Source organism: Fistularia commersonii, chromosome 1 (assembly GCF_037954325.1).
Source record: "Fistularia commersonii isolate RoL2024-O1a breed Wild chromosome 1, RoL_Fcom_v1.0, whole genome shotgun sequence".
Taxonomy (NCBI): Eukaryota; Metazoa; Chordata; class Actinopteri; order Syngnathiformes; family Fistulariidae; genus Fistularia; species Fistularia commersonii.
The window spans coordinates 15,586,883-15,598,767 of record NC_141284.1 but is presented as its reverse complement, the minus strand read 5'-3'; the positions used below and the strand labels follow the sequence as shown (position 1 = coordinate 15,598,767).

Below are 11,885 nucleotides of genomic sequence, written 5' to 3'. Positions count from 1 at the left end.
GGTCATATTTGTGCCAACAGGTGGGAGTAGAGGGCAGTACAGACTTCTTCTGTGGTGTGCGTCATCGGCGAAGTGTCAAGCTTACAGAAATAACGCACAGGATATCGATCGTAGTTGGACTGATTTCATCGACTGTTATTAATTAACCACATTTGCTCTTGCATTTTTAAATTCTCTTCTTTTTAAATGATACACGTTATTTTAAAACAACAGGTTTTGGCCACAGACTGAAGAAATTACTTGTAATTGGTAATGAAATGGGCATTAATGTGACCTTAGTTTTACTCGAATATTTTAATAATGAGAGTAGTTCTCATTTCTTGTTTCCAGGGTTTGGAATTGTGTTTAAGAAAAAAAACTTTTAACCTCCTCGTCAAGCGTCATCCCATTACTTATTGTGAAAAGAATAAACCGGAAGTTCCGGTACATAGCTGGCTAATTTCTAGAGTGATGAAGTGGAGCACCAGCGGTATTAGAGTTCTTCGCCGGATCCGCACTTTGTGTTAAGATGAGCTCCATTGGGACCGGGGTGAGTGTTTCTCTGCGCCGATATCCAAACTCTGGTCCCCCGGATTTCTATCTGTCCGATTTTACTTAAAGAGATCCAACAGGTGCCAGGAATCGGTTCGTTCTCTCCCACACGTAGTTTGCTAGTTAGCGTGTTAGCTTGCTGAGTCACAGCGAGGCCCGGTGAGCTCCCCGAGGCTAAACTGAAATTGAAAGTAAGCGATAGTTCATCGTCAAGTCTGATTTTACGAGCATGCTCTGGTTCCTTATAAGCTTGAATACTTATTGTATTAACCTCCTCAATACATATCACGTAATGATAGTTTAGTATCGGTTACAAAATCGTGCACAGTCAGTGCTAGCCGCTAGCATCAGTACGCTCCAAACCCCCTTCAAGAACCTTGTTACCAAGGAACCGTGTGTGGAACAGACATAATCCTGTAAATTCACACACATTGTATCGACTCTGTTAGATATTTTGATTTTGCCCGCATCGTTCGGGTTGAAAAAATGACAGCAGTTCGTCGTAACTTATCGGTATCACGCAGGTAGAGACGCGAGTTGTGAAACCAGGGCACCGGAAGTGGATGTTGATTAACCATTAACGTGTTTATTCTTTGTCTTATGCTTGTGTTCCCCACAGTATGACCTGTCCGCCTCCACTTTCTCTCCTGATGGCCGAGTGTTTCAGGTAGAATACGCCATGAAGGCGGTGGAGAACAGCAGGTGATCCTGAACCCACCAGGTCACAGAGTGACCTGATAGAATTGTTTTCTTATATTTTCTAGAATTGTTTTCTTTAAATTTATACCAATTGGTTCACTGGGTTGTTTTGTAATCCCTTGGCAAATCTGTTTGTGTCTGGTTGCGCATGTGCAGCACGGCCATTGGGATCCGCTGTGAAGATGGCATCGTGTTTGGGGTAGAGAAACTTGTCCTGTCCAAATTGTATGAAGAGGGCTCCAACAAACGCATCTTCAACATAGACAGACATGTTGGCATGGTAACCACACACACGCACACACACACACACACACACACACACACACACACACACACAATGCATCAGTGTATCAGAGATTCTGCTGATTCACCTCCAGCAGACAGTGACATGGTTGTCTAGTCTTGCTGATGATGTAAGGACAGAGGTGTTCTTATCATGTGTGTCAGTAACCATGGTAACCCCCCACCCCCAGGCAGTAGCAGGCTTGCTCGCAGATGCACGCTCGCTAGCTGAAGTCGCCCGAGAAGAAGCGTCTAACTTCCGGTCAAACTATGGACACGACATTCCTCTGAAGGTGAGACAGATAGCAGATTGTCAAAATGTTTGATTAATGATTGGACTAACAGTGTTTCCTGTCACAGCATCTGTCAGACAGAGTGGCCATGTACGTGCACGCCTACACGCTGTACAGTGCTGTGCGACCCTTTGGCTGCAGGTCTGTTTCCAGCCTTATTTCCTCTGAAAGAAAACTGAAGCGCAATTGTATCACTTTTTCACAATAGCAGGTTTTAGTAAAAGGAGGGACAGATGGTAGAGTCAATCCGGGGAAGGAATTGTCACCTTCTACCTATTGAGGAAAACCCATGTTAGTCAAGGGCCTTGTCAAGCTCATCGTGGTCACCCTGCATCCCAAACATCCAGTTGTCAGGACTCAAACAACCTAACGCTGAGCGGTGGATCACGTGACCCCAAGTCTTCGTCACATTTCCATTGCACCTAGAAAGCATTCACAGCACTTCACTTTTTTCTTCTTTTTATGTTACAACCTCATTCCAAAAATATTTCAATACATTTCCCCCACAAATTCTGCACACAATACACCCTAATGACAGTGAGGCAATGTTTTTGCGATAATTTTAAATGTATTAAAAATTAAACTTCGAAATCACGTATACTAAAGTATTCAGCCTTTGCCATGAAACTCAAAATTGAGCTCAGGTGCATCCTGTTTCTGTCGATCAACCTTGAGATGTTTCTACAGCTTAACTGGAGTCCACCTGTGGTCAATTCAGTTGATTGGATATCATTTGGAAACACCTGTCTATATAAGGTCCTACAGTTGACAGGACATGTCAGAGCATAAACCAAGCATGAAGTTGAAAGAACTGTCTGTAGGTGTCCAAGACAGGATTGTCTTTTGGCACAAATATGGGGAAGGGTACAGAAAAACTTCTGCTGATTTGAAGGTCCCAATGACCACAGTGGCCTCCATGAGTTTTGGAACCCTTAGAGCCCTTTTTCGAGCTGGCTGATCATCTAAGAGTGAAGGTGAGAGAAGGACCTTAGTCAGGGAGGTGACCTAGAACCTGATGATCACTCTGTCAGAGCAACAGTGTTCTTCAGTAGAGAGAGGAGAACCTTCCTGAAGGACAGCCATCCCTGCAGCAAACCACTGGTTGGGTCTATATGGTAGAGGGGGGAGACAGAAGCCACTCCTCAGACAAAGGCACATAGCACCTTGCAGTTTTCCAAAAGCCACCTGAAGGACACCCTCAGACCATGAGAAACAAAATTCTCTGGTCGGAGACAAAAATTGAACTCTTTAGCATAACTGCTGGCCGTCATGATTGTCTGAAACCGAGCACCACCTAGCTAACACCACCCCAATAAGGAGGCGTGGTGGCAACGAGCTGTGCGCATGTTTTTCAGGAACTGTGAGACTTGTCAGAGGGAAAGTATGAATACTTGTGTACATGTGATTCTTTATGATTTCCTTTTCCCTTTCTTTAACTTGGAAACTTCTCAGATGTTTTTCATATTGTTATTTGTAGAATTTTAAGGGGAAAATGAATATCCATTTTTGGGGGGGGGGGTTGTAGCAACAAAATCTGGATAAAATTACTTTCACACTGTACACTGCACTGTACACTTGCGCCCAGGATTAACTCCAGTCTAAATGGGAGCAGATGCCAGTGTCTTTGACATTCACTGCTGGTTGTCGATGATTGAATGCTTTAACTCCAGTTAGAACCCTGAGACGAACAGGTTCTCCTGAAGGCTTGAAATGGTTGAATCCATATGTTTGTCCCTGCAGCTTCATCCTGGGTTCCTACGACAAAGACGATGGGCCTCAGCTCTACATGGTCGACCCCTCAGGCATCTCCTATGTGAGTTACACTCCCCGCTCCGACTCCAGGGAGGATGATGATGCTGAGAAAAGGTTTCGCTTGATAAGCTGATGTCATGTGATGTCACAAATTCTCTTGGCTGTCTGACTAATCCCTTGTCATTCCCATTCCCACTGTCCCCTAGGACCACTCTGACCTTTGACACAAAACAAAAAAAAAAATTAAATAGGAGAAAGTGTTTTTAAGACCCCTTCCTTCCCATCACTGCTCCAGAGTCAAAAGAGCAATGGGACTGGGGCTTCAATCATTCGTATGAGAGGCTGCTCAGTTGCATGATGTAAACAATGTTTACACCTGTCAAAGGCCAGATTTACTGATTATTGGAGGAAATCTGTTTCCATCAATTCACAGATTAACTATCACAGTAACTGTTTTTTCAGGGTTACTGGGGCTGTGCCATTGGAAAAGCAAAACAGGCTGCCAAGACAGAGATTGAAAAACTCCAGGTGAGCGTGTGTGAACGTAAGTGTTTTTGTGTGTGTCCAGAGAGCACTAACACGCTGTGCTTGTCCATCAGATGAAAGAGATGACGTGCCGGGAGCTGGTCAAAGAAGTCGCCAAAATGTGAGTTAAACCGAAGTAACAATTGAGGAAGAAGACCAACAGTCACCAGGTCCAACATGTTTAGATATAGCCACAGGAACATACTCAACGGAATGAGCTGAGCCTCAGCTTTGACACCTGCTGTCGGGTCAGGTTACACACAGTGTGGATAACAACGCTAAAGGTCATGTGACCTCACAGCACTGATGATACATGGCCAACATGCAGACACCTCTGGATCACCCTTAGTTTAGACACAAACTCAATCAGCAAGTGGGAATTGTGTCCATTTGTAGCACACACACAGAATGGTGTGTTTGTGCATCAGAGCCCAGATACAAACATGGAAGATGAAGGGGAGGTTTTCAGGGAGGATGATGATGCTGAGAAAAGGTTTTGCTCAGTGACCTGATGTCATATGCTGTCTTGACAAAACTCGTGTGTGTGTGGGGGGGTGATCTTCCATTAAGTGATTGGCATGAACTCGGGTGTTTTATTTGATTGAAATAACTTCACTTTGAGCTGCAATTGTGTCCTGGAAGGTTAAGGCCTGGGACTTTCCTTTCTCTCTTTACAACTCATGAGTTACTGGTCTACTGTGGGGTCAGTTCTTGGCTCTACTCCAGCTGCTTAGCACCAGCATGTGGCTTAGCCTTGAGACCGCTTCAGACACATCTGTCTGCTTCCCATCTCCATTGCAGCAGAGTGGACAGTGGGTCGGAACCATTCAACTTAATTCTGTCCAGTTTGCTTTTTACACACTGTGGCGTTTTTATGAATCTTTGAGCCCGAGCTATTGTGTTCTTTATTTAACCTGATAATGTTGGCAGTTACCTGTTGTGGGAAACATACAGGCCTTTTTTTCCCCCTTCCTGAACTGAAGTGTTACTTGAGCTCCACGGGTCAACTTTTCAGGTCTTGTCCCATGCAGTGATTTTTTTTTTTTTTTTTTTTTTGGATGTGGCCAAACTTGAGTTGGATGAGGATTCTTATGTCGCCAGTCCAAACTTTTAGGTCTTGAAGCGAAATATTTTTGGTTTGTGAAGCTGCTGAACCAGGTTGCCCTTTTACCCTCTTGACACCCTCACTGGTATCTGATTAGTCTTCTTCAGTGTGTCACATAATGTCCTGGGTCAAGCTGATGGGTCCCATTTTAACTCTGTTGCAGAATCTACATTGTGCATGATGAGGTGAAGGACAAGGCCTTCGAGCTGGAGCTCAGCTGGGTTGGAGAAGGTGGGTCTGCTCTTTCATCCAGAAAGTAATCCATCAGCTGACGATATCAAAGATTAATATCCTGTTTCATCCTCAGCCAGGAACAGACTTATTGATTGATAAACAGCTGATTATCAGCTTATCGGATAATACCATTCCATCACATGATGGTGTTCGTCCGTGTTATCTACATTTCAAGACAAAAGTATTAGCTCCCCAATGAAATTGAACGTTTGACACATTTTCCCTAGGGCTTTTAATGTGGTATTTCTAAACCTACTGGTTTCTTTAGAAATGCCCTTTTTCTCTATTTGTACTCTTATAACCAAATTATTACAGAGGGAACAGAACTTAACAGGCTCAATAATACTATCCCCCTGAAGAACTGACTTTTTTGTTGAGCCATGGCACAAACTACTGCTATAGATTGATGTGTTTTATTTGGAAACTCTCAAAGCTTGTCAAGTTAAAATCGAGGGTCATCACCCAATCTGCACTTGCTAAGGTTAAGTATAAAGACTTTGGCATGGGTTTGAGCTGTCACTTGAAAGCATTGTGCCAGAAACAAAAATGAAGTCAAAACAATTGAATTGTTAATGTACACGAAGCAGGAGATGGATATACAAATGATCACAATTTTTCCAAGTATCAAACCCTAAGAGAGACACACAGCACAGGACAACCCAGACAGTTAGTTAGGAAGCAAGCGATTACAGTCTCTGGAAAGGAAATTAGCAAGAGACATGTCTAAACACCCCAGAACAGCCGGGACTCCTGTGAACAATTCGGCCAAGTCAGGAATGTAGTCTAAAAGAAGACAGTCACTAGAACCCTGCACAAGAATGGACTGTGAGGTTGCAGACCAAGAGCAACTCCACTTCTGCCCAAGAGAAGCCATCAAGCCAGATGGAAATCCGCTAAAGAAAAACTTGAGAGATTATCTTTACTGGAAGCCTTTGGCCAGATGAGACTCTTTGGCCATGAAAGACACTGCTTATGTTTGGAGACAGAAGAGGGAGGCGTGCAACCCAGATAACACCTTCCCCACGGTGAAACGAGGTGGTGGGTGTATCATGTTGTTGGGACGCCTCAGTGCGCCTGGAACTGGGAATGGTGTCGAGGTTGAAGTATTTGTGAAGAAAGGAGGATATTTGAAGATTTTAAGAGAGCCTGAGGCAGTTGGTAGTTTTTGTGAAATAATCATGTTTGTGTGAAATGCAATGATGTAAGCATCCAAACTAAACCTAGGGTATCAGAAAGTATTTTTAAATCAAAGTCTTGCTCTTAACTGCCCGAGGAGATAATTAAAAAAAAAAAAAAAGACCTTCAAAAGGGGTGCTAATGATTCTGTCTGCACCTGTGTTACTTTTATCAACATCCCAAACATTAAGAGTTAAAGGAACATTTCACTCACTGGACTGGAACCCTGTGTCTCTTCCTTTTGGGTGTTTGACTGACCCCTGAGCTCAGTGATGCATGATGCTGTGGTTACAATAGTCAAGGCTGACGTTTCTTTCTGTCTCTTTCAAGTTACAAATGGACGACATGAACTGGTCCCAAAAGACGTGAGAGAGGAGGCAGAAAAATATGCCAAGGTAATGCACACAGACACACACATGCCTGGGTACCTTCTAACCGCTCTAGTATTGAGGTTGAAGAGAGGACAGGAAGTTAGTGCTTGGGTGAGCGAAGACGCCATGATTGCAAATAAGACTGTGACCCATTGGAATTGATAACCTGATCAGTCTTTGCGGGACAGATGGTTTAAACCATATGGAACAAAAGAGTCCAGATGGATCCTGGATTTTAGTATCAGCCCCGGAATGTTTCACAAACAGAACCAACATGATTGATCAAAATTGGGTTCTTGATGAGAGCAAAGAGGGAATCTCACATGCCATGTTCTTGGATACTTTGTTTCTGTTCAAAGCTTGTTAGATTTAGGTCATGTGACTGTTCGAGTATCTGAGGTGGGACATTATCCTTGAGGAAGAAACACTAGGCGGTGGTTCTGTGATCAACAGCACGCTTGTCAACCGGAGTTTAGATGATGTTCAGATGGTATAAGAACTCCGAGAAAGATCCGTCCACACACCAGAGCCATTAGTACTGGGGATGGACAGATCCAGAAGAAGCATAGACTCACTGAACCATGTTTGTCCAGATTAGAGGAAAGCTGTAGTGGATAGTTGAATCGAGGAGACACTTTGTCGGTTCCATCTTCTTTTGGCAAAAACTGTTTGAACCAGTGGTAGAGTTAGTGCTGCCTTATCATTTTGGAACCAGTGTGACTGCTCACCCTTGCCATCAGATGTTTCCACTCAGTCACCCCCTGGATGTTTCCTCTATTGCAGAAACTTTCATTGGGAACCCTGCGGAAGGTTCTGAAAGTTTCTGAAATTTAAAAGTTTCTGAAATTCTTTTACAACTTTTTTTTTTTTTAATCAAGTTATGGTTCTTCCTTGTCTTCACTGTGTCTCCATAACAGGAGCTGCTCTTCTGTGATAGGACACTTTTTGAAGTACAAGTGCCAGCATGTAGTGTACTCTGATCTGCCAGAGGGTGTCTTCAATAGGAAGTGGTCATTCAGGGTGTCCATGCAGTCAGAATCTTCCTGTCACTGCAGAAAATATCTCAAGGGAAATCTGATAGAAATCAAATGTCTGGAAAGTAAAAGGTGCGTCTTCCTGCAGAACTGGGAAGGGATCTGACCTGATGGGGCGTTTGAATGAAGACAGCTCTGCACTGTCCCCTGTCAGGTGTTTATAGGGAACGTTCATTCTGTGACAGTAGTGCTTCTCCTGTGGGTTCAGTCTGAAGTGTGTACAGAAAAGAGAATTCATGCTAAGCCAGCAGTTCTTAGACACTAGAACACATCAGGATGTCCTGCTCAGACTGAGGTCCCGATGGCCTGCACAGGCAAAAAATGAGAACCCATGAAACACAGACCCATGCACTGGAGTAGACAGAACACACAAGTAATCAAGGGAGTACCAGAAACACACAAACACTGGAAAAAAAGGAATCCCCAGGAACAAACACTTACTGGAACACTCACACTAAAACAGAGGGGGAAAACAGACAAGAATCAGAAACCCAGAACACACACAACCTAGAACCGAGAGAACTCTTGGAACCTCAGTCTTATCAGGATTCAGTAACTGGGGGGAAAAAGGACGATCTGAAGGATTTAGTCTGGAGGATGAAGTTCCTTGATCTTGAACCAAGTTCCACTGAGTCTGATTGTCAGGTCTTTGTATCACGTTGTTCCAGTTGAAGGGAATAAGTTGCATTGCTATTACAGAACAGGTGGCAGAGTGTCATTGTTTGAAAAGCCTTCCAAAGCTGGAGGGTTCTGTTCAGGTCCCGTCAAAAGTTTCCAGGTGTGACTGTGGGAGAGGGGCGGTGGGATAGGCTGTTGACTGACAGGGTTGTGTGTTGCAGGACTCTCTGGAGGAGGAGGACGACTCAGATGAGGACAACATGTGACCTTCGTCTCCCCCCCTCTGCCCTTTTTTATGTTTTATAGTTCAATTGTCTCTTTGCTTTGAAAATAAAAATCTTCAAGAAAGTTTTATTTGTCTCCTGTTGGGAAAGAGCTATTGATTATCACATCTTGATCAAAGTTTAAACCGAATAACAACCTCAAAGCTGCATCAGCTGAGCTTGGTGTCACCCCAACATCAGGTTGTGATGCCATTGCTGTCCCATCTTGCGATTTAATCTGAAATGATGAGAGATGAGATGAGAACAACTTTGAACAAAATGATGCGAAAGACGTGCAGATATCATGACCAATTCGCACGAAAGTCTTTCGGCCGGATAGGGACAACAATGCCGCCTCCCCTTTGGGGTGGGTGGCATCAAAATATCTGTGACTTAACAGTGAAAATTGAACAATGCCCATGACAATTTTAGGAACTATTAAACACCAGCTTTGTTTTCACCATATATTTGGCTCAATCAGTGAAACCTAAACTCTAATTAAAATATATTTTTGTGCAGATATAAGTAGGTATCTCTTTTGGAGCAAAGTAAAACATCTTCTGACACGTTAAAGGAAAAACAAAGACATTTTCTGGTTGCAAAAGCTGCGATTAGTTTGGTATCTTTCAAAACATCAACAACGCGCTTGGCAGACGTCCGGGAAAGTTACTGGACCAGAGAATAGCTGAAACCGAAGGAATGACCTGGATCCAAATGTGCAGATTGGGACGGCGTTCAAGTTATCCGAACTGGACTCACCTGTTGGAGCTCGTCGGAACCGATCGTCGTGGAGAGATTGGAGCGCAGGACAGACTTATATGGCCTCGTCGCCACGGTCTTCCTGTTACGTAAAAAGCGCCGACTCTTCACACACGACGGCTGTTTTTGCCTCAACCCACGGATGATCGAGCGATTTCCGTCACATTTACCGGACCGTGCCCCGACACAGCCATCACATCGATCGGCTTCTGGCTCAGCCCGGTAGTTTTGGAGGCGAAAACCGACGTTGTCGTCGACTTAAAAAAAAAAAAAGCCGCATCACTAAACTTGGTTTAGAAATGAGTCCCTTTAAGATCACTACGGATCACATGCGACTCCGGAGTCCGAAGTCGATAAAATTACCGCTGCTGTTCTTGTTCAGAATAAGCTCGGGAATTCGGCGTGGATGTCACCACCAGCGGCGGGTATTTGAACTAAAAAATCAAAATATGGTGCACATTTTGACTCTCCGTGTGTCAGGGTTCTGCAGAGCGAGGCGCGTTATTACGTCACATTAGGCGTAACTCGCGGGTCCCTCGGTAGCATGGGGTGTCGTGCTTGCAGGAGAGCGACTGCCCCGCGGCCGGTGCCGATTGACCGCTACTTGTCGGTTGACAGACAGAGGGGCAGCAGATGAGAGAGTTTTTAAATGGAGTCCAGTGAGCGGGTCTTCATGTTGCAGGACAGCACGTATCGGGGCGGAGCGTCGGGCCAGACAAGGAAGCCCGCTTAGCCAATCGCTGCGCTCCGCTGCCATGAGCAAGCCGCGCAGGTCCAATTGAGATTTCCTTTCGCAGTTTATTCTCCAGAAATGGCTCGCTATTGGACGTCAATCCAGCAGATGTCGTCATTTCCCCTCATGGCGCCGCGTTCGCATAAGCCAGTCGCGAAACCGGAACACGTATATCCAATTAAAATCGAGGAATCGCTAACCAATCGCATTTGCCCATCGTAACCACAGCCGTCACTGCAGCCAATCGGAGGCCGGCAAACAGAGCTCGGTGCTCAACAGCTTGTTGTTCGTGTATCGCTTCGCAGCCCGAGCAAGAGGGGAAGCGACCGCGTCCGTGTATGTAAGTAGAAAATTTCTCGAATTCTGTCCCGAACCGAACTCCTTCCAGTCAAAATCCTCGGGCTCGTTCGGGACGCGGTCGGCAGACCGGTGGGCGGCGGGTATTCCGTCGGCCCCGGTCATAGCGGGGAAGCTGTGAATTGAATGGCAGCGGCTGTCGGCTTGTTTTCGCAGTGAAGAAATGTGAAGCTCCTGCGCCTTTGTGGAGCCGCCGCTTATTAAATAAATAAATCCTCCGGACTTTCTGTTCCGCCGATCGTCACCGATTCTCACCGCCTTTGGCGGAAACTTGCCCCTTCCTGCCCAGCCGAGCTCCTGCCGACGGCGGCCAGGATCGTGCGGATGTAATCGGACGGTTTAAACCGCCATATGATTCACAAACTAGCTAGTGGAGTCGCTAGTTAGCCAACTAGCTAAATTTAGCTCGGGACCGGGTACTGAGTCCGGGCTCGCCTCCCCGCGGCCCGCACGCATATTCCTGGTTCGGTTTGACGACGGCCGGGGCTTCGTCGCCTTCCCAGCAGCTGTTAGCTGGCGGCTGCTTTCGGGGTGGGGAGTCAAAGTTAGCCGAGTTAGCCGAGCTGACATGGCGAGCTGTGATGGCGACGTGACTCAGAGGAGCTCGGGGGGAAGCGGGAAGGAAAGTAGCGACTAAGCCACCGCTCTACCTCTCCCGCAGCCGGGCTGCCTCCATCGCCGTCCCGCCGACGGTTCACCTTCAGCCCGCTGAAGGCGGCCGCTCCCGTCTGGTAAAGCCTTTAGTAGTGAAGTAAAGGTGAGCTGCCACATATTTGCTCCAGTCCGGGCAGGGAGGAGGAGGAGTAGGAGGAGGGGTGGGTGGCTGCGCCGACACACACAAGTCAGTGGCTAGTTTGTTAGCTTAGCTTTAATTTCCAACCCCGGGACAGTTTGTCCTCTAAGTAACTCGTTTTTGTCCTGTGTGTGTGTCTTACAGCGATCCCGCGTCTCCCGGGCTGGACTCCCTCAAACACCGGAAGGATGAAGGTGAGTTGTACCCGCCTCACCGGCTGAAGCTGGAACTGGACATTTGACGGCCTCAGACTGGGCTCCTGGTCCGAAGGCCCGCCTCTGTCGACTTTGTCTCATGCCGACTGTACATTCCAGGCTTGGGGCTGAAGCTGGAGCTCTCTCTCTCTTTCTTTCTCTCTCT

General features: G+C 46.0%; 1 protein-coding gene, 1 long non-coding RNA gene and 1 other non-coding gene across 3 annotated transcripts; 2 read left to right on the top strand and 1 right to left on the bottom strand.

The window, feature by feature from the left end:
* The first annotated feature begins 412 nt into the window (after positions 1 to 412).
* psma3 (proteasome 20S subunit alpha 3) lies at positions 413 to 8,968 on the top strand. The gene is made up of 11 exons (XM_086150793.1): positions 413 to 529; positions 1,151 to 1,233; positions 1,387 to 1,510; positions 1,704 to 1,805; positions 1,873 to 1,946; positions 3,546 to 3,618; positions 4,020 to 4,085; positions 4,157 to 4,203; positions 5,351 to 5,418; positions 6,928 to 6,992; positions 8,842 to 8,968. The coding sequence occupies exons 1-11, from the start codon at positions 509 to 511 to the stop codon at positions 8,884 to 8,886; spliced, it is 768 nt and encodes a 255-aa protein (XP_086006919.1). The 5' UTR covers positions 413 to 508; the 3' UTR covers positions 8,887 to 8,968.
* On the top strand, positions 3,648 to 3,730 carry LOC147237554 (small nucleolar RNA SNORD53/SNORD92). Its single transcript, XR_015107136.1, has one exon. It is a non-coding gene; the product is annotated as a small nucleolar RNA SNORD53/SNORD92 (small nucleolar RNA).
* On the bottom strand, positions 5,407 to 9,916 carry LOC147237552 (uncharacterized). Its single transcript, XR_015106491.1, has 2 exons — positions 9,643 to 9,916; positions 5,407 to 9,121 (listed from the first exon to the last, which is right to left on the bottom strand). It is a non-coding gene; the product is annotated as an uncharacterized LOC147237552 (long non-coding RNA).
* Between the last annotated feature and the right edge of the window lie 1,969 nt (positions 9,917 to 11,885).

Excerpts from the sequence above, each read along its gene's own strand:
- psma3 (XM_086150793.1), top strand. The coding sequence starts at position 509 with ATGAGCTCCATTGGGACCGGG. Across the intron at positions 530-1,150 it reads TGAGCTCCATTGGGACCGGG|TATGACCTGTCCGCCTCCAC; the intron begins GTGAGTGTTTCT and ends TGTTCCCCACAG. Across the intron at positions 1,947-3,545 it reads GTGCGACCCTTTGGCTGCAG|CTTCATCCTGGGTTCCTACG; the intron begins GTCTGTTTCCAG and ends TTGTCCCTGCAG.